General features: G+C 38.6%; 1 protein-coding gene across 1 annotated transcript in view; it reads left to right on the top strand.

Annotated features, from left to right (window-relative positions):
- RAPGEF5 (Rap guanine nucleotide exchange factor 5) overlaps positions 1-22,683 on the top strand; it is a 137,761-nt gene that overhangs the window by 90,961 nt on the left and 24,117 nt on the right. The window contains exons 13-19 of the mRNA XM_017823836.1: positions 9,659-9,737; positions 11,715-11,859; positions 13,443-13,540; positions 14,304-14,334; positions 15,275-15,353; positions 18,344-18,493; positions 21,082-21,179. Coding sequence (XP_017679325.1) covers positions 9,659-9,737; positions 11,715-11,859; positions 13,443-13,540; positions 14,304-14,334; positions 15,275-15,353; positions 18,344-18,493; positions 21,082-21,179 — 680 coding nt within the window. The remainder of the gene's footprint in view (positions 1-9,658; positions 9,738-11,714; positions 11,860-13,442; positions 13,541-14,303; positions 14,335-15,274; positions 15,354-18,343; positions 18,494-21,081; positions 21,180-22,683) is intronic.

The following is a 22,683-nucleotide window of genomic DNA, read 5'->3' as shown; positions in this document are numbered from 1 at the left end:
TGCTGAATTTGAAACTTGGCTATTCTTAAATGCCATATAAGTGTTGGACAGCAAAGACAAAAAGAGCAGAGATTAAAAGCACCTGCCTTAGTGTTAACTTTCTGAAAGTTGAATGTCTAATTTTTTAAAGTTCCCTTTTGACTCAAATGTCTGCTGAGCTGGTGCACCTGGCAAAAGACTTGAGCAGCTATGGGCAACTTAGAGTACCCACTTGGTAGGACCAGGCTTGCAGTGGCAGAGGGGACAGATGATACAGCCCCTTTCTGTGCGCTGCTGTCTGTTGCTGGCTGTGTGCTGTGCTGCCACCAGGTAACAAAAGAAGGCACAGAGGCCGTGACAGCTCTCGGTGGCACCTGGAACTTGTGCCATTGGGTTAGAGACTGCATCTCTTTGGGTGCTTGGGGAGGAGCATGATGGCAGAGATGCAAAGATGTTCAGGTGCAAGACAGAAGCAGAAAAGTAGAAGCTTGCCTTGCACTTGTTCTTGCAACTTTCACTGAGCCACAATAGTGCCTGGGGTGCCAGGCATTGTGCAGGCTGGAGTTGCAAACCCATGAGGGCAGATCACAGCGTGCTGTGCTAAGGCAGCTGGACTCCAGGCTGAAGGATGAAAGGGAACCATTAAATCTTTTATCCTCTGTCCTGCTGCTACAGGCAATCCTGGTCTGGCTGTCTTATTTTAAACAATCAATGGAAAGAGAGAATGGGTTTTTCTCCTAAAGTACTTTGGGAGGTGCCTGATGCAAACAAGGAATGGCTGCCTTCTGCAGCAAGACTTGTGTGAGGACTTCACATTTCACAAGTGCATTAAAATACCTCCATTTACTGTCAAGTTTTACTGCACGGAAAGCTTGAGTGTTTTAGTTACAGCAGTCAAAGGCACTTTTTTAACAAAAATTGTCAATACCTTAGGGTGACTGCTATAGGCAGCGTTTTCTAATGCTTCAAAATGTGTAAGGCGTAGAGGATTTGTTCAGTAATTTCAAGTAACCCCAGCCATTATAGCTGCACATTAATCACCAGGTCTCCCTCCTACCTGGAGGAAAAAGGGAGCTTCAGATTTCTATGTGGAAAAATTAGTGTCTCATTAAAGCTGGACAAGTTTGACATTTGCTCTCTGCCTGTGGCTTCAGGGCTTTCTGTCCCTCAAACAAAATAAGAAACTGCTCCAATACATGTGATAGCAGCAACTGGAATGCAACTTTAGGAGGATCTTTGACCTTACCAGACAGACCGTGTTTGATTCATTTTGCAGATGTTAAAATACTGCCAGAAGTTTCTGGGAGATGACCTTAGAAATCATTCCTAGTTCTGACTTCTGTCCTCTAATAAAAAATGTGGTTGTACAAGTTAAATATCTTGCCCTTATGTATTTTCATTTTCTAACCTAATGCCAGAAATAAATGGCTTGCTCTTTAGTCCTTTTTGAATTGATTTTTCGGTGCTTTGGTGGTTAGGTGACATAACTACTATAATTGTTTTAATACATTAGCAGCAAATTATATATTGATGTTCTTTCTTTCATTGACCTTTCTTTCTCAACGTCATTTTCATTTTTTGCTTCATGCTGTGTCCATGGTGGCATAGCACTATTAGAGGATTTGATTTTGAATTAAGGGCTAATTCTGCAAGGTTCTGAGCACCATTGCTATCTGCTAAATGCAAGGAAGATCTGGGACCGCTCAGCACCCTCTCAGACATGAGCAATATCTTGCTAGATCAGATAGTAATGATAGCAATTTGCATTTACTGTTTGTACTCTGAGATATCTCGACATTTTTAGTAAATTGCTGTGAAATTACAGATTATTGAGAAACTCCTATCTTTGAAAAGAGTTGCCATCAAATCGTTTTTCCGTTTCTGCAGAATAAGCAATTTTCTGATTACAATTAGAACTCACAGGACCTGTGTTTGCATTGCTGAAAGGTTTCAGAGCATTGCATAGTATTATGTGAACCAAACCACACAAAGAATCTACATGTAGCATTGTCTGCCTTGAGGTGTGGTTATAATTTTTCTCGTTTTGCAGAAAGGAGTAAGAGGTGTGACAAGAATTTATTGAGCCTACAAGCCTTCAGCACCGAGAGGCTGAAAAACTTGAAAATGCTTTGCTGTAGCCCTCATTTTGTTTAATTTGAACTCAGTGACTGAATATTTAAAATAGCAAAAGTGTTTATTCCCTATAGAATAGTAAGCAATCAACATCCATTTTACTCATGCACAGGGAGCTCATCTGTCTGTTTGCCCAGCTGTAACCCCATCTCATAGGGCTGCTTTTCTTGATGATTGTGAGACATGCAAGTTTTAACTATTTCTGATCAGTATGGTGTTGCTAACCCCATCAGTGAATATTTTCTGTAAAAAAAAAATCATTTCCAATATGTGCGATGAGGTCAGAGGTGCATTAGTATTATTGATCCCAGCTTTTCAGTCATAGATAGGAAGATAAAAATTCCAAAGGATTCAGTTGGTTTAGCTGTTTGGGTTTTTTCCCCCAAATATACTCTGAAGGATGAGCCTCACAAAATAGATAGAAGTGGCTGGTCCTGCAAGGTAGGGATGATGCAGAGAGCAAATTTTGGGGTTGTTGGTGATTATTAAATTTGTAACTCTGGGTAATACTGGTAAGTGTATTAGCATAAGGGGATGTCAGGACCTGACCATATGGTCATCTCATCATCTTTACCATAATCACAAATTGGAAATGGCATAGCTGAAGGGTTTTAGAATTTATTTTATATTGTTTAAAATACAGTTATTTCCCTCTTCATCTTTGTCAAAAATATGCTCCCCAAACACCAAAGAGACATCATTGTCACACAAAACAAAACTCAGAGTTTGCATCGATGTTTGAAAAATGCCTGTGTAGCCCCCACTCATATTTCATGCTGCTGGAGTTTCTACATGCTGACCATCAGTACATTATACTCAGGTTCTAACATGCTGCAGGATGAAGAAGATCTTATGATCTCCTCCTATTTATTATATTTCTGAAAGGTAAATTGAGCAGGAAGGGCACTTAGTAATTTCCTTGGCTTGGAAAGCAGAGACTTGAGAGTGTCATATTTTTAATTCAGTGCATGAGTTTTCATCCTTTTACTCAGTTTAATTCTCTCATACACATAGTGAAAATCACAACTGCTCTGTAGCATGACTAAGGGTTGCCACTGCAATGCCGAGAATAGTTTTAACCTATGAGTTAACTGAATTCCAGTGGCTTGTTCATTCAAGCAATTTTGTCTCCTTTTTTTTGTTGTTGTTTTGTTTTCCCTTCAATCTCCATACATGTTTGGCCTCCACCAGCAAATCCTTGGAGAAGGCTGAATCACTACTTTGCATAAAATGGAAAAAGACTTGCATTCCAGTGCTTTATCTATATTTTCTTATAATCCGATTTAGTGTGGAATACAAGCCTGAAAAACCCTTAAATCTTTCTGTAATTCTTGCACAGCCATTCACAATGGATTTGTACTGTGCAAAGTCGAAGAGATTTGGGTTCAGAATGGTGATAAGTTTAAAAAAAAAAAAAGGAACAAACCCAAGATTACTTGTTTTTCTTTGCAGTTTAGCAGATTTCACTATCAGTACCCTCTTCCCAACTAACAGTACATGAGAGACAGTCTGCAGATAAAGGAATATAGAGTCTATATGCATGGAGTCTATATATGCTTATACTCCTCTGTATAGAGGAAGTTACCTTTTATAAACCACACAATTGTAAGAAAAAAGCTCAATATGTTGCATATTTTAAATCCTTTCTGTTACCTTGTTTTGCATAGCTTCATTTTTTTTTCTTAACAGTTAAATAAACATGTACCGGACAGAACATGGAAACAGAAATGCTATAGAGTGGAAAGAACAGTGTCTGAAAAGTTGCTCTGTAAATGAAAAAGAGAATAGTTCTTGTCCTTTTAGCAGTCACAGGTTGTCACTGAGAGTAGGGAGACTAGTTTGTCTTATCTTTCAGCAGGTTTGGTTTTCTGTTTAGTTTTTTGCTTGTTTGTTGGATTTTTGTTGTTAGCCATTGAGAAGCAGCATACCAAAAACTATTCAGGATGTAATAGTGTGATCAGAAAACCAGGACAAACTGGAATTTGTCTTCAAGTTATCTCTTCTTGTGGGTATAAAGGGATTAATGACTCAGGCATTAGGAATAATTATATCTGGCATAGCTGGACAGTGAGTCTAATATTAGCAATAGAGCAATAGGTGTATTCTGAATATAGTCTAAGCTGTTGGATGTGTTTGTAATGTAAATGTATATGCAGTATTGATTTAGCTGTGATGGTCTAAAGATGCTGGTTGATGCACATGCATGCTAGTAAATAATATCCAGATATACAAATTGCTGAGCGAGTAGTTAAAGAGGTGTATCTATCTGTAACACTGGAATATTTCCCTACTTTTCCTTCTTTACTCATTCTATGTGATAGCTTTTTAAACATTTTCTTTTGAAAGCTGTCCTCAAATGTATTTAATCAAAAGAATTTAACTTTTAGTCCATTTGACAAAGTCATTTCCTTTAAATTAAGTCTCTTTTCGTGTTTACATTACAAGTTATTCATGTGAGGCTGCTCCTCTGATACCTTTTACCACTGTGGTAATTTAAGAAAATGCTCAGTTTTGAGAAGAGGTTACAGGTGTTGGACATGGCAATGTCCAACCATGAAGTGTACCATCTGTCCTGATTTGTTATATGTGTGCCATGGACAATTTCTCTTTCCATATCTATATTAATTTCTGTCCTAAGCCTTAGTAATTGATACCTTGCCTAGAGAAGAAAGGAGAAAAGAAACTACTGGAGAATGATATTTGGTGTGTAAACCCATGTAGGAAACCCATTCTTTCCTCCTGGCATTTACAATTGCACCATCAACTTGAGTTAGAATTTGAAGAGTTGTTTTCTTGGAGAGAAAGGGTATGATCCGGTTAGAGGGGTAAGTGGACACATGAAAAGCAGCAGGGAATCCTCTTGATTATTTTTTTTTTAAGTAGGTGGGAACATATGATGTGTTGTTCGTCCAAATATATTACCATTTACTGTCTCTGGGACCCTAGATCCTCCTTTCCCCCAAATACACCATTGTTGCTATTGGCTATCATCACCCTATACATGCAACACAGTTCTTCTCACATAGATGTATTGCTGAGTCCTTTAGTTACCAGCTGAAAGCAAATGTTCCCTGGATATTTCACAGATGTGAGAACATCCCATATCTATATACTGTGCTTTTCATCCCTCAGCCACCCTGAATGTGTCTTGCAGAAGAACTTGTACATCACAGAAAAGTGGGATGAGCAGTACTAACTACTCCTGGTAAAGCTGGTGTCCATGATGCTTTATTTCACTTGGGGAAAGGAGGGGACACACAGCCTGGGAGAAACTGTCTCAGCAGAAGCTGATGTATATTGATTATTTAATAACAAACAAGCACAGTGCCTGCTTTTTTATTATTTTTATGCCTATGGAACTCGCACTCAATTGGTGTGGTGAGATTACTGCCTAAGGCTGCCCCCAAAGAACTGCAAGAGCAGGAGCCCATTGGACACATGCTGGTGTGTTGCATGTCTTAATGAAGCTTTAAAATGCTTGAAATTGTTTTTGAAATGAAATATTCCATGGCTGCAAGTTAACTGCATACTTTGTAATAATTGCTTAGCCAAATAAAGGAAAATTGTGAGGAACAAGGAAAAGTTAGATTGATGGCTAGAAGAAAAAGATTATATAAAAAAATCATAAAGAAGAGAAATTAAAAAAAAAATACCATGGCATCACAGAGTTTTGCACAAAGACTTTCCTTCCAATAGGAGCTTTTCTTTTCCAGCAATTACTGTTCATTTTATTCTGCCTGTTTGCTACAAATCCCAGAAAAACTTTTTCTATGGGAATAATAGGGAAAATGGTCACAAATTTAGGCAGAAACTGGAACACAGTGTAAAATTTAAAAGCAGGGGTATGCGTTTCACTGCCATTCTGAGTGGGGTTATGGTGGACTGTAAATTATTAATGATTTGACTGGAATTGCCTTTTTTTAACTCTTAAATCAACTGTGACTAAACAGGAAAAAGCACAGAAAGGCTTCTGAGTGTAATTGTCAACTCAACTTGTACATTTAGAGCCCTTCCTCATTCAAATTTACTGCTCTTAGTGGCCATTAGTAACAGAATGAATAATATGCTGTGAATAAATCCTCTCATGATTACCCTTTCTCTCAGTAGATTAAGAGCAGAAATTATAATTTGTGGACATGTATTAGTGTCCAAAAGCATCTGACAAGAGTGCAGTTGTTTGTTTTGAACAAATTATTTTTGAAAGATTAGTATACCCTTAAGTTTTGTGTTCCTGCTATGGCATGAAAAACCATTCTGGCGTGATTTTAAATTACAGGGTATTTAGGAAGAAAATACAGAAGATAGTTACAGTGAACAGTAGGACTTTAGGGAAATACCTACAAGCTAGTGCAGGCATTTAAAAATACGAATATTATTGTAAAGTCTTTAGGTGACGTCTGGTAATAGATATTTAATCTAGCAAAAGCACTTTCATTGCTTACTTGTTAAAGTAATTTAACGGATGAGTGATGCTACTAATGGACCACATGTATAATCCAGACTTTTTTTGTTCAGAACATTCCTTTAGGGTTTAAATTTCTAAACAAGTTCAGAAGCAATTTGAAGAAATTTATCCTATATACAAGTCATGGGAAACATAATTTATGAACTTTTCTTCTTAGCATTTCCGCTGCATTTAGAGGACAAGAGAAACCACTATGTATACATGTGTGCAATTTCCAGTCAGCTGAGTGATATACCTTTTTTTGTTAGAAACTGTGACTGGAGGGATGTATGATTGAGCATGAGAGAGAGAGATAAACAGAGGGCTTAAAAACAATTGTAAGTTATCTGAACAAACATAAAATGTTAGGCTTCCCTTCACTATTTTTTGAGAGAATTGCATTAATAATGTCTGTAGCATAGTTCTTGCAAGAAGTTGTAGCAAAAAAGCAAAAAACCTCAAATCATAGCAAAACCATCCTTTCTTTCCATCCTGACACTTTGGGATGCTGGAAGAATTGAAGAATTGAAGACAGACATCTGGAAAATAGATAATTGTGTAATAAAAATAAACCTATACATTTTTTTTAACACCTGTTCGTATGATCAAGTCATGCTATTTCGAACACTTGCAGAAGTTCATTGATAAGCATTGCAGTTTTGTTCAACTAGGACTTAATTTCTTTTCTGAACACATGGCTTTGTATTGCTGAAACTCAGATATCACCTACATAGAGTAGCAAGTTAGGGAAATAATCTGCTGTAAATGTCTCTGACTTTGTGAGGATCACTGCTCAGTCACATGGTTCAAGAAAGAACTAAAATGTAGTTGTCGACTCCAAGCTCAGCTGTTTCCAAATAAATGTTTGTGAAACCTCCAACTTTAATAGTTGCATTGTATCATCCAAAAGACGTGCAACAGAATGAATAGATGACCTTTCAGATAGAGAACAAGCTGTTCACCATGTCTTTTCATTTACTGAGACAAAATACCCTTTTTATGCAGAGATAATACTTTCCATCATTTTTAACAATGTTGATGAAATATAAAGAATTTAATTGTTTTGTTTCTGAGTGCAAGGGGGATTTGCTATGCGTCTTTAGATCAGGACTCTTTCTAGACCAGCTGTGTTAAATGCATTGATCTCGATAGATCTATTTTAATTTTTTAAAAAGACAATGGAGGTATTTTGAATCCCATGCTCACAGGGTGATCTGTCATTAGCTATCCATCCATGTGATATCCGCATGATATCTGTTCTTTGAATGATTTATGGATGAATTCTTATTGCCATCCTGCACCGCAGCTATAGGATCAATAATTTACTGACAAGGAGATCCGAGGCAGCTGTAATGGAAATTGGTGTAAAGTATTGTGAAATTGCAGCCTTAGCATGAAAAGCTGCTGGGATGCCCTCGATTGCACACTCCTACACAAGCACTAACTTGGACTGGAACACATTGTAAACAAATAGTAAGTAAATCAGGATACAGAAATCAGGGCTCAGCCTCGTCTATCTCGTGTGAGGTGTGGTTTGGCCCTTAGTCTTTGTAGTTGTAAATCCACCAGTTAAATCACAACTGAGTATAATTGGTGCTAGCTGGTACCAACTAGTTATACTGGTAAAGTGTTTTTGCTCTGCAACATAACCAGAATCACTTCTGTTATTGTTTAGCCTCTGTCCATGTTCCTATTCTTGTAGGGAAAAGCAAACCTGTTCTCTTGTGTAAAGGAACACAGTGTGTTTGCTAAAATTAAAAGAAATACAAGGAACAGGAACCCCTCAAAACTTGGAAATCTTACCATTTGGGGAAGAAAAAATAAAACCAAAAAACCAAACAGAAACATTTTAAATTTGTGGTTAAAAAAACCAATATAATTGTCTGTTTGCAGAAAAGAAAGGATTTTGTCGTGTGAACCAGATACAGATTCACTCCTAGACCATGCATCATATCTGAGTAGTTTACTAAAATTGGAAGCAAATTTGTTTCAGAATTGTATAATAATTTCAGTTGGAAGGGATCTGTGAAAGCGTTGGGTCCAACTTGTGCTGGAAATAGGTCCAGTAAGACCAGGATGCTTGGAGATTTGCACAAGCAAGCCCTGAATATACTGATGTTGGAGATTGTACAGGTAACCTGTTGACCCTCCTCACAGAAGGAAAAGAGGAAATCCTGTAATCTAGACAAATTTTTCTTTGTTGCCATCTCTGATGGTTGCCCCTTGTCATTTTGTAGCACATCTCCAGGAAAAATCTGGCTCGGTTTTATCTCCACTCTGCCAATGGATTGTTGAAGATCACCATGAGATTACCCCTGCACCCTGGCATCCTAGACCAAACCCAGTGCTTTCAGCCTCCTACTGTGTGCAGTCAATGCTTGGAAAAATCCTAAAAATAGTGTGACATGGGAATGAGGAATGAGAAACATACACTGACATCCAAACTGGCCATTCGTCCTGGCAATCTGAGGTGCTTACAGCTGCAGTGTGTAGGGATGGTCTATTAGCAAGTACCTTTATAACAACGATAGAAACCAGGTGAAGAAAAAGCCCTTCTGTAATGTGATAAAATGAACCTTAGAGAAAACTTCGCAACACTTACAGTGATGCCCACAAGACTAACCAGCTAAAGATTTGAATATATTTATTTCATGGTTCTCAACTACTGTACATAGATGTTAATCACAGTACATGGCAATCACAGTTTTCTCTCTCCTGCTACTAAAAGCTGTTCTTCTGAATTTACAGAACAAGTTAGTGTATGGAAAAGTTGCTTTGTGTGCAGCTCAGCTAACTGGGATGGTGGTGTTTGCGATAAGGACTCTTTCTTACTGATCCCTGAACTGTGACTTATTTGTGCATACCCGTGCCTGTTGGGGCTTTGGGAGCTGAGAATGTGCTTGTTAAATGAAGAGACTGATCTCTGCAGTGGCAACATATTGTTAACTTTTTGAAACTTAGTTTCATATATTCTGCATTCTTTGGACCTTTTTTTTTTCTTAGCGTTCCCAATTCCTGCCATGCACAGTAGCAGGAATAGATACTCTCTTCCTGCTCTCACTAATGTATTGTACCTTGGGCTTTTTTTGTCTTTCTCTGCAGAAACTCTGCTGGATGACTTCCTGCTCACATACACAGTCTTCATGACGACCGATGACTTGTGCCAGGCACTTCTGAGGCAATATCCTTTTACTGAATGTTGTAGTCACTGAGGTCACACACTTTCTCCTAGTTTTATCTATTGTTGAACCTTATATCAAAATTGCATGCCTGGTTTTGTTCTTTGCATATTACTGAAATACAGTCCTGCATGATTATTTTGAGGTTGCATAAAAAATTAGTAAGAAAAGAGAAAAATGGTCAAATATTTACTATGGCATGCTTAGAAAGTGGACTGCACTTGAGATTTTGACATCACAGCCCAAGAAATGCATGAACAAACTGGAGAAACTTCAGAAGAGAGCAATGGGAATTACCAGTATTCTAGAAAAAAGATCTACAAAGAAGACGTGAAAGAATCAGGATTGTTTTACTGAAAAAAGGGAATCTATATGTAACTGAGACAGTCTTTCAGGTACCTAAAGAGGAATAGAAGAATCTGTTCCCATATCAGTGCCAGATGGGACAAAAGGCGGTGAGAATAAATTGCTGTAAGACATTTTCATGTTAGATACTAGGAAATATTTTGGATATTTTTTTTCCTTAAGAAAATAAATGGTGGAGTGGAAAATGTGTAAGACAGTAGAATCTTTTATATTGGAGAGTATTAAGAAGAAGAAACCAGAAAATATATTCCAGTGGTATATTTGAACCTCTCTTAAGGTGGACTACTTAGGGTGGATTTGGATGGACTAATTTAGCTGATCTTTCAAAGTCTCTTTTTCTCCAGTCCAGTTTTCATAAGGTTTATGATACTTGGAATTTGACTCAAATCTATAGCTTCCCAGAGTTTAGGTTATATTGTATTCTTAACTCAAATGGGTTGAGGATGAAGAGATTCAAACTGGAAACATTAAATTCAAATTTGGATATGAGTTCCCCTAATTTGCACGTGCCTGTAACTAGGTATACACACACACACACACACACGTACACTTATTAAAATATTTAGAATTTGCATAGCTGAGGAATCAATAAACAGAAAATTCCTGCACCGAAGTCAAATATACAAAGATAAAGCTGCCTCTGAATAAACCTGTATTGAAGCAGATGCCTAACTCATAGCAACGATGCAATTTTTGTTTTTGTTTAAAGATAAATAAACTTTTATAACTGTGATGAGGTAACATTAAAGTGGGGTTAAAACCTCTCCAGGTTGTGTTCATTCTTAGAATACCTACAAAGAGAAAAAGTATTTTCCAATCTCTGCTCCTTTTATCATGCAATACAGGATGTAAGTCTTAACTCATTCTGAGATAGAAGAATTATTTTCATGTATTTCCAATGATTTCCATAAGCTATGGAGCATTGCTTAAATAAACTTGTGGCTATAAAATAAACTTTCTTTGCTTTTTTTTTTTTCCCTTCTTTACCTTTTGAGATGAAAACATCATCTTTTTACCTCTAAAATGAAAGAATAGAGAAGGGATAGGAACAATGTACAATTGGGTATTGTCTGTCATTTGGCATTTCTGCTTTGTGAATAGAGAACAGTGGTAGAAATAGTTGTTCACTCTTTTTTTATTTTAATAGTGTTATTTTTGCAGATACTGTAATTTGTGCAGACAAAAAGAAACTGACTTCCTTTGCCTGGTTTTTTTGTTATTGTTAACGATGCATTGCCCTCCTTCCCACAGACACTCATGTAGCCATTGGTGTGCAGGACAAAGGTTCATTCTCAGTTCTGCAGAAAAGATGTGACTCAACATTGTATAATTCCTTTTGAATTGATTTTATTTTTATAGAATCACCTCTCTAATTTGTAATGAAGAAAAATCCTGTTGGCACAGAGGATTAATTGGCACGTCTATTACTGAGAGTTTCATTCCAAAAACTTGATGAAACTCCTGAAGCTCCAGACAGGATAAAACATTTAAAACTGAGCAATGTACTGAAAAAAAATCTTTCCTTAGCAAATGAGATGATTGCAAAGTCTTGGCCATCAGTTAATTTTTAAGTTTATGTGAGACCTTATTATTCATTCCTTAACCTACTGCACCTATTGTGCTAAGAACCACCAAGGGAAAGAAGATGACTCTGATGTGTCCTGTAGGAAGCGGAAAGTCTTGCATTTGGTATCTCAGTGGACTTCTCTCTACAAAGACTGGTTACATGAAGATGAGCATTTAAAACAGTTTTTAAAGGTATCAAAACACTTTCTGATGCACTTCAGCACTGTTTAATTACTTACTGTGTCTAAAAAGCCGCAGCAGAAAAATCTATAAAACATCTTTTTTCATACTTACATTTTTCCATGAAATCTATAATATAAAATGATTTGCGTGTGGCTTCCTTAAATGCTTTAAAGATGGTCAGTTTGAACAGAAAACCTGTATTATCAATACATTCAATGTCAAAAACATTAACATATGAAACTTATAGAAATCCCATGATCTCTAGAAAATGGGATAAGTTAAGAAGATAAGAAATAAAACTACAAAGATTTGGAGGTTCCTTGGACACACTGATCATGTCTGTCAGAACAGGATCTACAGTCAGTATCCAGAGGATCACAGACTAAGAATTCTCAGGTCTCTGTAAGAAATGCTACTTTGATTGAGGAGTGAAATTGTATTCCACAGTGTTTTGCTGAGTGCATATGGAGAGCAGCACAAATTTATGTCTTTTAATAAATAAAATTTTGTCCTTACTTGTTAGCAAAGATATTCTGATATTTCTGTATGAATTCCAAAAGCTCTTGTAATTCCCTTGTAAATTTGCAAATAGCCCATTGTTGCTGACCAACATCCATCTGGTTGTTGATTTTTTAAAAAATGTATTTTTTTTCCCTGCTGGTTAAAGATGAGAGTATTTTAGGAGACTTTGCAGGATCTTCCACTTTTCCTGATGAGGCTCTTTCTATGCAGATGGAGATCTTCCTAAGGGCCATGGAGGTGTGACTGTGCACTGTCACACAATTTCTCTTCTTGAAGCTTCTGTGCAATATTAATCAGCAGTAATGTTAACAATGGTTGCAGTTATATATGCAAAAACAGCGTCTAGGGTTGTAGGCTAAAATCATTCATGCAGAAATCTGTGAATATAGGAGTGTTAATTGGGCGATAGCAAACCTGATGACTCAGCTCATACATATTTGTCATTTTCTTAGAAGAGAAAGAGAAGGATCTGTGTGCAAATTCTGAAAAAGTGTAGAGAAAATATTTCCTACAATTTCAATCATGACAATGCCTTCCCCCAAAATCAGAATAAAGGTTTATTTATCTATTAGTTTATAACTAAGGAGAGTTCTTGGAGTTTGTGGAAGACATAACTCAGTTTAAAATGTATGCAAATGTGAGGAAAGGTGATGTAGAACATTTACCATTTTAAAAGTCTTAATCCAAGGAACCTGTTTATTATCATTTTTGATAAGTGAAGATGGTGTGGTGTGTTGTCTTGCTTCAGAATGTGTTCTTCTGACCTAACCCAGATTTTATGTAACACCCACAAGTGGTGTTTTAAATTTTGCCATTTGTAGAGAAAAGAGGATAAACATTTTGGACTCTCACTTGGTGACAATACTAAGAGTGTTTCTCCAAAGACAAGCTGAATATTGACCAGTCTGGAAATTTAAACAGGAACATTCTCTTCTTATGGGTTTTGCATAAATATAATGATGAAAGTTGTTTTAGTAGGCTAGTGCTTGAATTGATTTAGACTGCTGATGTGATGCCTTAGATTTATGTTTGAATTGTCAGACGTTTGCAGATACTGTTTTATTTTGTAGACAATATACAGAAATGTGCTAGATGATGTGTATGAATATCCCATTCTTGAGAAGGACCTGAAAGAATTTCAGAAGATACTTGGGATGCATCGCCGTCAGTAAGTATTGATTATATTTGTGATCAAGTCTCCTTTTATTTAGAGTGTAATTTATTTTTGTCGCCGTCTTGCTGTAATTTAGTAAAGTGATGAGTGATACAAATAACACATTCATTTTTATGAATAATCTCTTTTTTAAACTAAAGATAAATTATTCAGTTTTCTCTGATGTTTGTTGGGCTTCACTTCCATCAATTTTATTTGGGATTACTTTCAAGAAAAGCAATACTTTGTGGAGAAGCTGGCAGAAATTCCCTCAGAAGCTGCAGTCTATGACTTCAGATGGTACCTTCATTCTCATTCTCTCTCTCTGCAGTTGGCAGTACTGAGAAGCAAATATCTTGTAATAGTCATCTCAGGGTTACTATTTTACTAATAATTATGGTATTTATAAAAGATCTTTCCTTGGGTTTTTTTTACAACAAAACAGTTTGTTTCCATGGTTTGGCCATTGGGGAAGCAGAAGGATCTGTGTCCTTGAGGGTGACCCTGACTGCTTACATTGAGGTCTGAGCTGTTTGTCTACTCCAACAGCTCGTGGGCTGACAGCATTGCTTTTCACTATATCAATTGTGCAAGTCAAAGAAAAGCTTTCTGGCTGAGCCAGATGCCTTTAGTTTTTCCTGAAGGAGCTCTGCAGCCCTTCTGGAGTGACCATTTAGTGTTGAAAACTTTCTGATGTTGTAAACTTTGTAATAGCTAAAACTTCCTTTTCCTAAGCTTTGACTGGAAAGAATAATTTGGATTTTCCTTTTTGTTTCAGCACTGTAGATGAGTATTCACCTCATCGAAAGGTAATGCCAACCTGATTGTTGCTGGTTGCTAGATAACTTACCATCTCACTTTCTTCCCCTTTGCCCACTTCCCTCTCTTTTCTTGGCTTCTTAACTGAAAGTGACTAGTGGCCAAAAACTTGACAGGACACATCAGTGAGGTTAGACCTGCAATGCTGCTTAAGGAACTTTTTTTCTTGTCAGTGCATCCTGGATATCAGCTGTGTGAGCTAACCTGCAGTGGCTGTGACAATGTTAGTATCTTAACAAGATGCTTTGAGATGTCTAAATTCAGGAGAGGTCCAGGAGTGTGTCCCCACCAAGCTGGAGAGATGTAGCAATCTGGGCAAACCAGGCTGAGCACAGGCACTGTCACACATCCATTGATATGGATGTCAAGTAAACAGAGCAAAGGGCAGACTTGTGACAGGGACAGAGAAAAAGAGAGGAACATGAATCTGTCCATTTAACTGAAGGAAGGAGATGCAGCCAAAGTTGGTGTACAAACTTCTCAGAGGTGAATTGCTGTGCTTGTCAATTTTACCGCACTGAGGCTGAAGTGTGTAATAAGCTTAAAATGTTACTGCAAAAATGTGGAAGGCAGAACATGAGATTGTAGTGAAATTGCTAAGTAGGCTGATTGGTACATGAGAAACATATATAAGAATAAGTGTATTAGAAACAGGCTTTGAACATGAGTACAGAAAATCTCGAATCGTGCAGGCTGCTTAGCCTTAGCATGTCCTGCTTCCTGCAAAATCTCCACCTTGGTCATTATTTAGTAAGGCAACTCCCAGTTTACTGGTCCAAGAAAGGGTGGGTGGATTTCCTATATGGGAACCTTTTGGCCAGACATATGGGTTGCATGCTGTGTTCTGTGAATTACTGCTTTGTAAAGGGCAGGGATGCAAAAAGTCACTGTTGTGATTTTTTTCTTTCTTTCTTTCCTACTCCCTCACAGAATAAAACCTTTTTCCACCAGTTCAGTGTAAAGGAGAACTGGCTGCAGCAAAGAGGAACCATGAATGAAATAGAAGAGAGTGAGTATAAATGAAAAAGTGGAGGACAAACTCAAAAACTATGAAATTGTTTCTCAAGGGCCTCAATGTAAATATTTTTTAACTGACAGACAGCTTTTCTGCTGGACCTTAGGGACACAAAAGAAGAAATATTATGGCTGTGTAAGTTTAACTTTCTGCCTCCTGCTTTGCAGTGGTAAACAGTGCTATGGTATCTCAAGGGGGTTTTGCTCTGTCTGGTTCCTCCAGCACCCCTGTTCCAGAGCTGTGTGCCTCCCAGGCTTGCTGGCAGCCCGTCCAGGTGTTATTTCTGCTCCATTTCATGCTCTCGATCCCTTGACCTATATCTTGGTTGTGAAAGGTGCATATATAAGCCTGTCACGTGTAATGGGCCAGGATCTACTAACTCTGGGAACGTCCCTTAGTTCCTTCTCTCCTTGAAAACATCTCTGATTGGAGTGCGAGGTGCCACTTCACTTTAATGTCAGCCATTTCCATCCATCACTACTAATACTATAACACAGTGAGGCTGTCACCCTCCTGTAATGCCTGTATGAGGAAGAAGGCAGAGAGGAGAACACTCTGTACATGAGCAGGGAACAGGCAGAAGGACCTCCTACCTGGCAGCCTCACCCTTTGACAGTATATCTTTGTTTCCTACTGGGAACAAAACCCTGGAAGTTCACTTGAAGTCAGTATATTTTTAGTGCTCATTTGTAACAGAATAAAAACTGAGCTCCTTCAATGCCAAGTCTTTCTGCACAGTGCGTGTTGCTGATAGATAATTCTCTTTTTCTGTTTCAAATATAGGGGGTTTTGAGGTTTATGTTATCAAGGCTGCTTCTAAAAATGTTATTTCTGGATGAGAACCCCCACAGTCATTCTTCTTAAAAGTTGGACATAGCTTTGGGGTGATTGGGAAGGAGAGTGTACTGGCTCCAGAGAGGGGACAGGCTGTGTGACTGGGGACAAGAAAGGCAGGGCCCAACAAAGCCAGTTGTGACTGGTTAAATTGCTTTTGTCTCAGTCCTCTGAGTCCTTGAGTCCTTGAGAACAGTCCTTGAGATCATGGACTATGATGGGAGTGAAGGAATGAAATAGCAAACAAGTTGGAGAAGGGAGAGACAGATGCTGAGGTTGGATGTCCAAGCCTGTGTGGTGGAGCGCTGCCTGACCAATGGTGCTTGTGGAGGATGGGTGTGTCCAAGCCACACCATGCCACTTGACCAGAGGCATTTTATCCCCTAATGAAATCATTACCAGGGAGGCTTGCAGTCCATGGCCACTTCCTCCCACTCGCATTCCCTCCTTCTCACAGAGGAGCAGCATAGGCTCCTGAAAAAGATGGCATGGTACATCCCAATAGATACCACAGAACATGGTACATCCCAATAGATACCCAATAGAACTTTGGAAAGGTGTGAGGGGACAATCATTATGGTGGTTGTGCTCAAGGACCTGAACTGTGGGTTGATTTAGTTCAATATTGAAGAAAGGATAGATCAATAGCCCTTTTATAAATTAACATCGCTGTCATTGTCCCTTTGCTAATGAAAGAGAAGGACATTTCAAACAAATTAACTGTAAGCAAGTTGTGTCTCTTTCTGCATAGGAGTCCAAATATTCCTGTCAGATTTTTAAAATTTATTTTTCTACCTAGTAATTTAAAGTGCAATTGGATGTCTCTGTCTTCATGAGTTGTATCCACTCTGAAGAGAGATTCTGCTGTAGGATGAGCATCCGATTCACTGTCGCCAGAGACAAGCTAAAAGAGAATTATAAAATCAAATGACTTTTCTTCCCCAAGGCTCAATGTTAAGTTCCTCCTTCATTCTCATCTTTATTTTTGTTTTACTACAACAGAAAAAAAAGATATTTTTGAGGATAGAGTTCTTAACTGCTTCTGGCATGGCTTCCTTTAATGAAGGTACCCTGAAGCCATGAAGATTTGTAGGACAAGCAAAGAGTTATTGCTCCATACATCTGTCAATAAAACTAATTTTAAAAAATACAGCATTTCTGGCGAAGAAAAGTTTTATCCTATACTGGCATGGTAGCAGACTGTTTACAATAAGAAGTGCTAGTGTAGAAGGAAATGGAAAGTTTAATTAAGCACCAAAGTGAGTATGAAACCAAGAGCTGTGATGATTCTGATTAGCAGATGTTGTAATTTTTGAACTATTTATGCAAGTCTACAGGTCTGTTTCTTCCCCTTTAAGCATGGCAGCTGTATTTCAAAGAACTAGCTACAGCAAATTTGGCAAAATACGTAAGCCTAAAATTCTGGCAAGCAGAGAGAGAGTACTTCCCTTTTGTAGCAGAAAAAAACCACTAGCTGAGCTGACCACTGTATTACTGCTAGGAATCTCCCTCTCAGAGCCAAACTAACTCATGGACCTCAGTGGAAGTGATGAGCCCGGGGATTTTCTGCAAACCAGTCGCTTTTATGTGTGCTGCAAGTGATTCAGGAAAAGAATTGTCAGAATTAAATGCATTGCTGTTTGGGCAGCCTCTGCTGCTGCTACCATATTCTGGCAATGCAAGTAGTTTAGATGTGTAGACAGATAAGCTATCAGGAGTGGTGGAATACTGGGGAGCACTGTTCTTGCTAAGCCTCCTGTTCCAGGTGAACGTGGAGGTCCAAAATAATTTCTGCAGCAGATATGAAATGTACTGAAAGGACAGTGTTTTATCTGAACTGAAAAGGAAGGGGGAAAAGATGGTGACAGCTGGGTTTACAAGGAAGATAGGCAGTGATGGAGGTTGTCTGTGACAAATCCTCATAGTAGGAGGTCTTAAATAGATATTGCTGTGGGAGTCTAGGTTTCCATCTGTTTGACTCATTTCCCAGGGAGAGGAAGTGGGAAGGGGAAAAATGGTGACGTTTATTCTTAGTTTCATGTCCTGCATCTCAGGGTGCAGCAGCTGCCCTTCCTGCAGCTGCAGCAGCCACACAGCTGAGGCATTGCCATGGTCGGGTCTGCTGAGCATGTCTTTCTTCCTTTGTGCAGTTTTCTGCCGTGTGTATATAACGGAGCACTCCTATGTCAGTGTGAAAGCTCAAGTATGCACTTCAGCTCAGGAGATACTGAAGATTGTGGCAGAAAAGATCCAGTACCCGGAGGAGGAGTTGGCACTGGTGACTGTCGCGTTCTCTGGTGGTAAATAGCTTCCCTTCATCTGATTAATTACTTTTTAGTGAATCACGTAAGGGAGAGCTGACATTTTCTGATGCAAGGATGCAGCTGTTTCTGTATGGGCCCACAGCTGGATGACCATGATGAACAATGAGGAACTCCTTCCCAGAGAGTTGTTTCCATGGCAACAGCTCATTCTTGGGTACCGTGGGATACGCATCTCCTGACTGGGAAAGGGAGTGTAAAGAACTCTGTCTCCAGCAGTATTGCAAGGTTTTATTTTTTCTCCACAGATGAATCTCCTACTTTGGTCTTTAAATTAATTTTGAAGGCAATGAGCATGGTTTGCTTTAAAAATATGAAAGGGAATAGCAAATACTATATGCATGTCTGTTTCCTCATTTACAGCATGAGTGACAAATATTATCCAGCAGAAAGGAGGAAGACATAGATTTGCATAGTTGAGATGCTGAGAGCAATCTCAGCAATATTTTGTAAGCAGTCTTGCTTCCAACTGACGTCTTTTACCTATTGTTTTAATGTTAGTTGAACAAATGGACTTATTGTCTTTTTTAAGGAAGACTAGACTGATCATGGGCTGATACTAGGGACCAGAGAAACCCCCAAGATTTTCTTTGGTGATTGGCAAGTCTCAATCTCATTGGTCATATTGTTTTACTTACTGTGGTGTCTTTCAGAAGCACTTTAAGTAGGTACATAGAAATGTGAAGCTGTATCTATAAAAAGGATTAAGAGTGTAGAATATCCTGACCATATTCTCAGCTAACATTAGCTGGTGTTGATCCCCTGAGACAAAGGATGCGCCTTTAGATTTCTAGCACTCATTGCTACTTCTTTGTCAGTCTAGTTAAATGAAATACAATCAAATGCTGGCTTGTCCTGTTTATTTATTCAACTCAGAAGTGGAAGGTCACATTTTTCTCCCCCATGCTGAGCTCAATTAAGTAATCATATTTTTGAGGGCACTGATGTGGGTGGCAGGGAGCTGGTGCCCTGCTCTGGGTATTGAGAGCCTTGGCATGGAGCAGCCATACGGGAGCATTACACATAGGTGTCGTGGTCAGCCAGGCTACATTATTTCCAGGCATACTCTTTTTACCCTCGTGTGTACCCAAACTTGCCTCCAGTGCATTTCACAGCACTGCAAAATCACTGTGCTGCTGTTGTTTTTCAGGTCTTGCTCTCCTGTTCAAGAGCGGGGCAAGTTTTGCTCTGATAGCAATAATCTGGTGCTAACTGTTTGCTTAGCTAAAGAAAACCAACAATTCATAAATAATGAAACACACTATTATCTTTAGACCACATTGGTTCCTAGAAAACAATAATTAAAATGAAGTTACAGTTGGACTGTCATTTGTACATGACCACTGTAACCCCTAAAATGTTATTTAGTCACGTTGCCTGAATTAATTTGAAATGCAACAATTTCAGTCTCTTTCTTCTTATGTGTTGTGACTCCTGTGCTGTGAGTAACAAACACCAACCTGGCACTTTTTTTTTTTTCTTTTTTTTTTTGCTATTTGTGTGACTCAGAACTCTTGTCTTCTGTCCACTTAGAGGGTAGCAGTGTGAGCATTGGAGAACTCATTTTTTTTGTACTCCACTAATGGATGAGCAAGCTCTTTATTCAGAATTACCTTGAAAAATATAATGGTAATTCAACATCATTGTATCTGTTTATCAATGTGAGCATGGATAAAAGGGCAAACTATATGAAATTGTGTTTGGCACTCAGACTCCTCCTAGTCCTACTGCTCCCTCATTGGCAATGCAAAGTCCAAGGTAGCTGTCAACATGTTTTTAGTGTTGATGGGTCTACCATGTGTCAGATCTCCAGAGGATTATTTGGAGCCCTCAGGAGGAGACAGTTTTCCTAGGGCAGTTTTTAAGCAGTGTTTTGGGGTTTGCTTTATTTTCCCCCATATCTTTCTCCAGTGCATCCAAGATAGCCCAGAGCTAAATCAGTACTCTGAACTGGAGAAAAAGAAGTCCTTTCTCCTTGCTATCGGTGTGGTGTGTCCTGCTCTTTTACTCACGTTTCCCACATTAATTCCTCTGGGTCTAGAAGAATTTCTGTAAATATTGAGTTATAAAAGACTCTTCAGCTCTGCTCCGTGGGGTGAATTTAATGGTGTTGGTATCCTTTAAAGTTCTTTTCCTGTTGATGAGCTGTGGCTACTGCTGACGTCTCCACCTCTGGTTTTGTCTGCCAGTGACATGCAACAGCTCGGTCTCTGGAGGCTGAGACGCTCTGCTCGAAAAAAATATTTACAGTAGATACACTGTGTTGCAATGAAATGTTCTATAAGGCACAGGAGGTTAGAGTAGATGATTTAAGGGTTTATTTCTGTTCTATCCTATGTGAAGTGCAGGTCAAAAGCAGAAGCAGGAAGTTTTTGTGCTCTAGTCTATCAGAGACATCTTGCCTTTATTGTGACTGAACAGGGTGGAGGTGATGGCTCCCACTGGGACTGAATTTGATGCTGTTACCTTCTGTGATGTGGTTTTACAAATATAATTGTACCTTTTTTCTCACTTATAGTTTTTACTCCTGTTCTGAAACTTTCGTGTTTTGTTTGCTGTTTTTACAGAAAAACAAGAACTACAACCAAATGACTTGGCTATTTCAAAATCTTTGGAGTCATCCAGTCGTATGTTTGTCTACCGAAAAGATCTAACTGATTCTTTGGTAAGGATCGGTATTCTATACTTCCCATTTTTTATTTGTCTGACTCCAAATTATGAACTTAATATTCCTCTCAGAGGGCTTTTTCAATGCAGAATTTATTTCTTGCTTCCTTAGTAAAGCTTACTGAGCTGTTCCACACCTAAAAAAAAAAAAATCTGTCATTGACAGAAGTTATTTGACTGAACAGTAATGGAATTTGTTCATCAGTTTTAAATAGACCAAAGCTTCTGTACAGCTTAAATCTTTCAATCTACATCATCCTGGAAAAGCTGACCTGTGTTTGTACAGAAATGGATGGGATGAGGATTATTCAGGGCTCTTGTGACTTTTCTCCTCCACCCCGCCTTGTGCCTCTGTAACACTTAAAGTGGCTGGTACACAATCATACGAAGTGGTGGGCAAAGTCCATGGAATTACATGTAGAAATGGATGCTGTGTGAGTTCCACCAAAATTACTCAGTGTCAGTGTGACCCCAGTGTTGTGGCAGCCTGGTCAGTCTGTGGCTGGCATATATTGCTGGTGGTGTGTCCTCTTCCTTCTGTCTGTCTGTCTCTCCATCCTCTCACTGGGGCTGGGGAGGGGAATGGATTGGGAGGAAGCAAGTGTCTTTCATCCTTCCCTCTGTCTTCAGAAACAGAGATTGCAAACTCTCTCTCTGCTATGATTTCCCAAAACCCTAGTGAGGCAGGCACAGTCAGGCACTGAGAGAATTGCTCTTTCAATAGCTTTCTGCTAATTATGCAGACATTTCAAGGAAAGAGCAGGAACTGTATCACAACTGACTGTTATGTGTTGTCAGTAGCTCTAGGATCTGTGCATTCATCCTCAGGATGAGAAATGTCTATTTACATTTTGTTGGATCAATGTGCCCCGAAGAGCTGACATTCCGCTATCATTGTAATCTGTCATCCCCATTATCACCAGCGTTCAAGCCACTTCTGAAAATGTGAATATTAAGGGAACGTTTCCAGTGCAGACAGGTGACAGCCAACCTAGTTTCATTAGCTACGTAATAAAAATTGCAAAACTTGCTGTAACTGTCAGAAATGTAGCACCAAAGTAATGGCTTAACCGATAAGAACAATTTTTCATGTTGGCAGATGGTTCATGTGCCAAGTTTCAGCCCGATGAGGTTAAAAAACCCAAGAGAAATGCAAAACTGAAAATCCAAGCTAATAATGGAAATGTCAAATGACCCTGAACACCAGTAGTACCACTGCTCTCCACAGTAATTCACTAAGTAACTTTGATGAATCGGGACACACAGTGTTTTTATTCTTTGTTGATTATATTTGGCATAGATTAATCATAAAATGTATGGATTTATGTTATTTGTAAAAGTGGATTGGAGGGCAAGTTGTGTGTATTTATTCTAAATCTGATGTATTTGCAGAATGATTCTTTTATCTTATAATTCAAAATTTCCTGGTGTCTGAATTCAGATTTTATTTTCTGATGTTTTCAGGGATTTTACTTTCATTATGCTGTCTGCTTGGTCAGTGT

Source organism: Lepidothrix coronata, unplaced genomic scaffold (assembly GCF_001604755.1).
Source record: "Lepidothrix coronata isolate B3197 unplaced genomic scaffold, Lepidothrix_coronata-1.0 Scaffold106, whole genome shotgun sequence".
Classification (NCBI taxonomy): domain Eukaryota; kingdom Metazoa; phylum Chordata; class Aves; order Passeriformes; family Pipridae; genus Lepidothrix; species Lepidothrix coronata.
The sequence above is the reverse complement of the archived record's forward strand: the minus strand, read 5'-3'. Positions and strand labels throughout refer to the sequence as shown.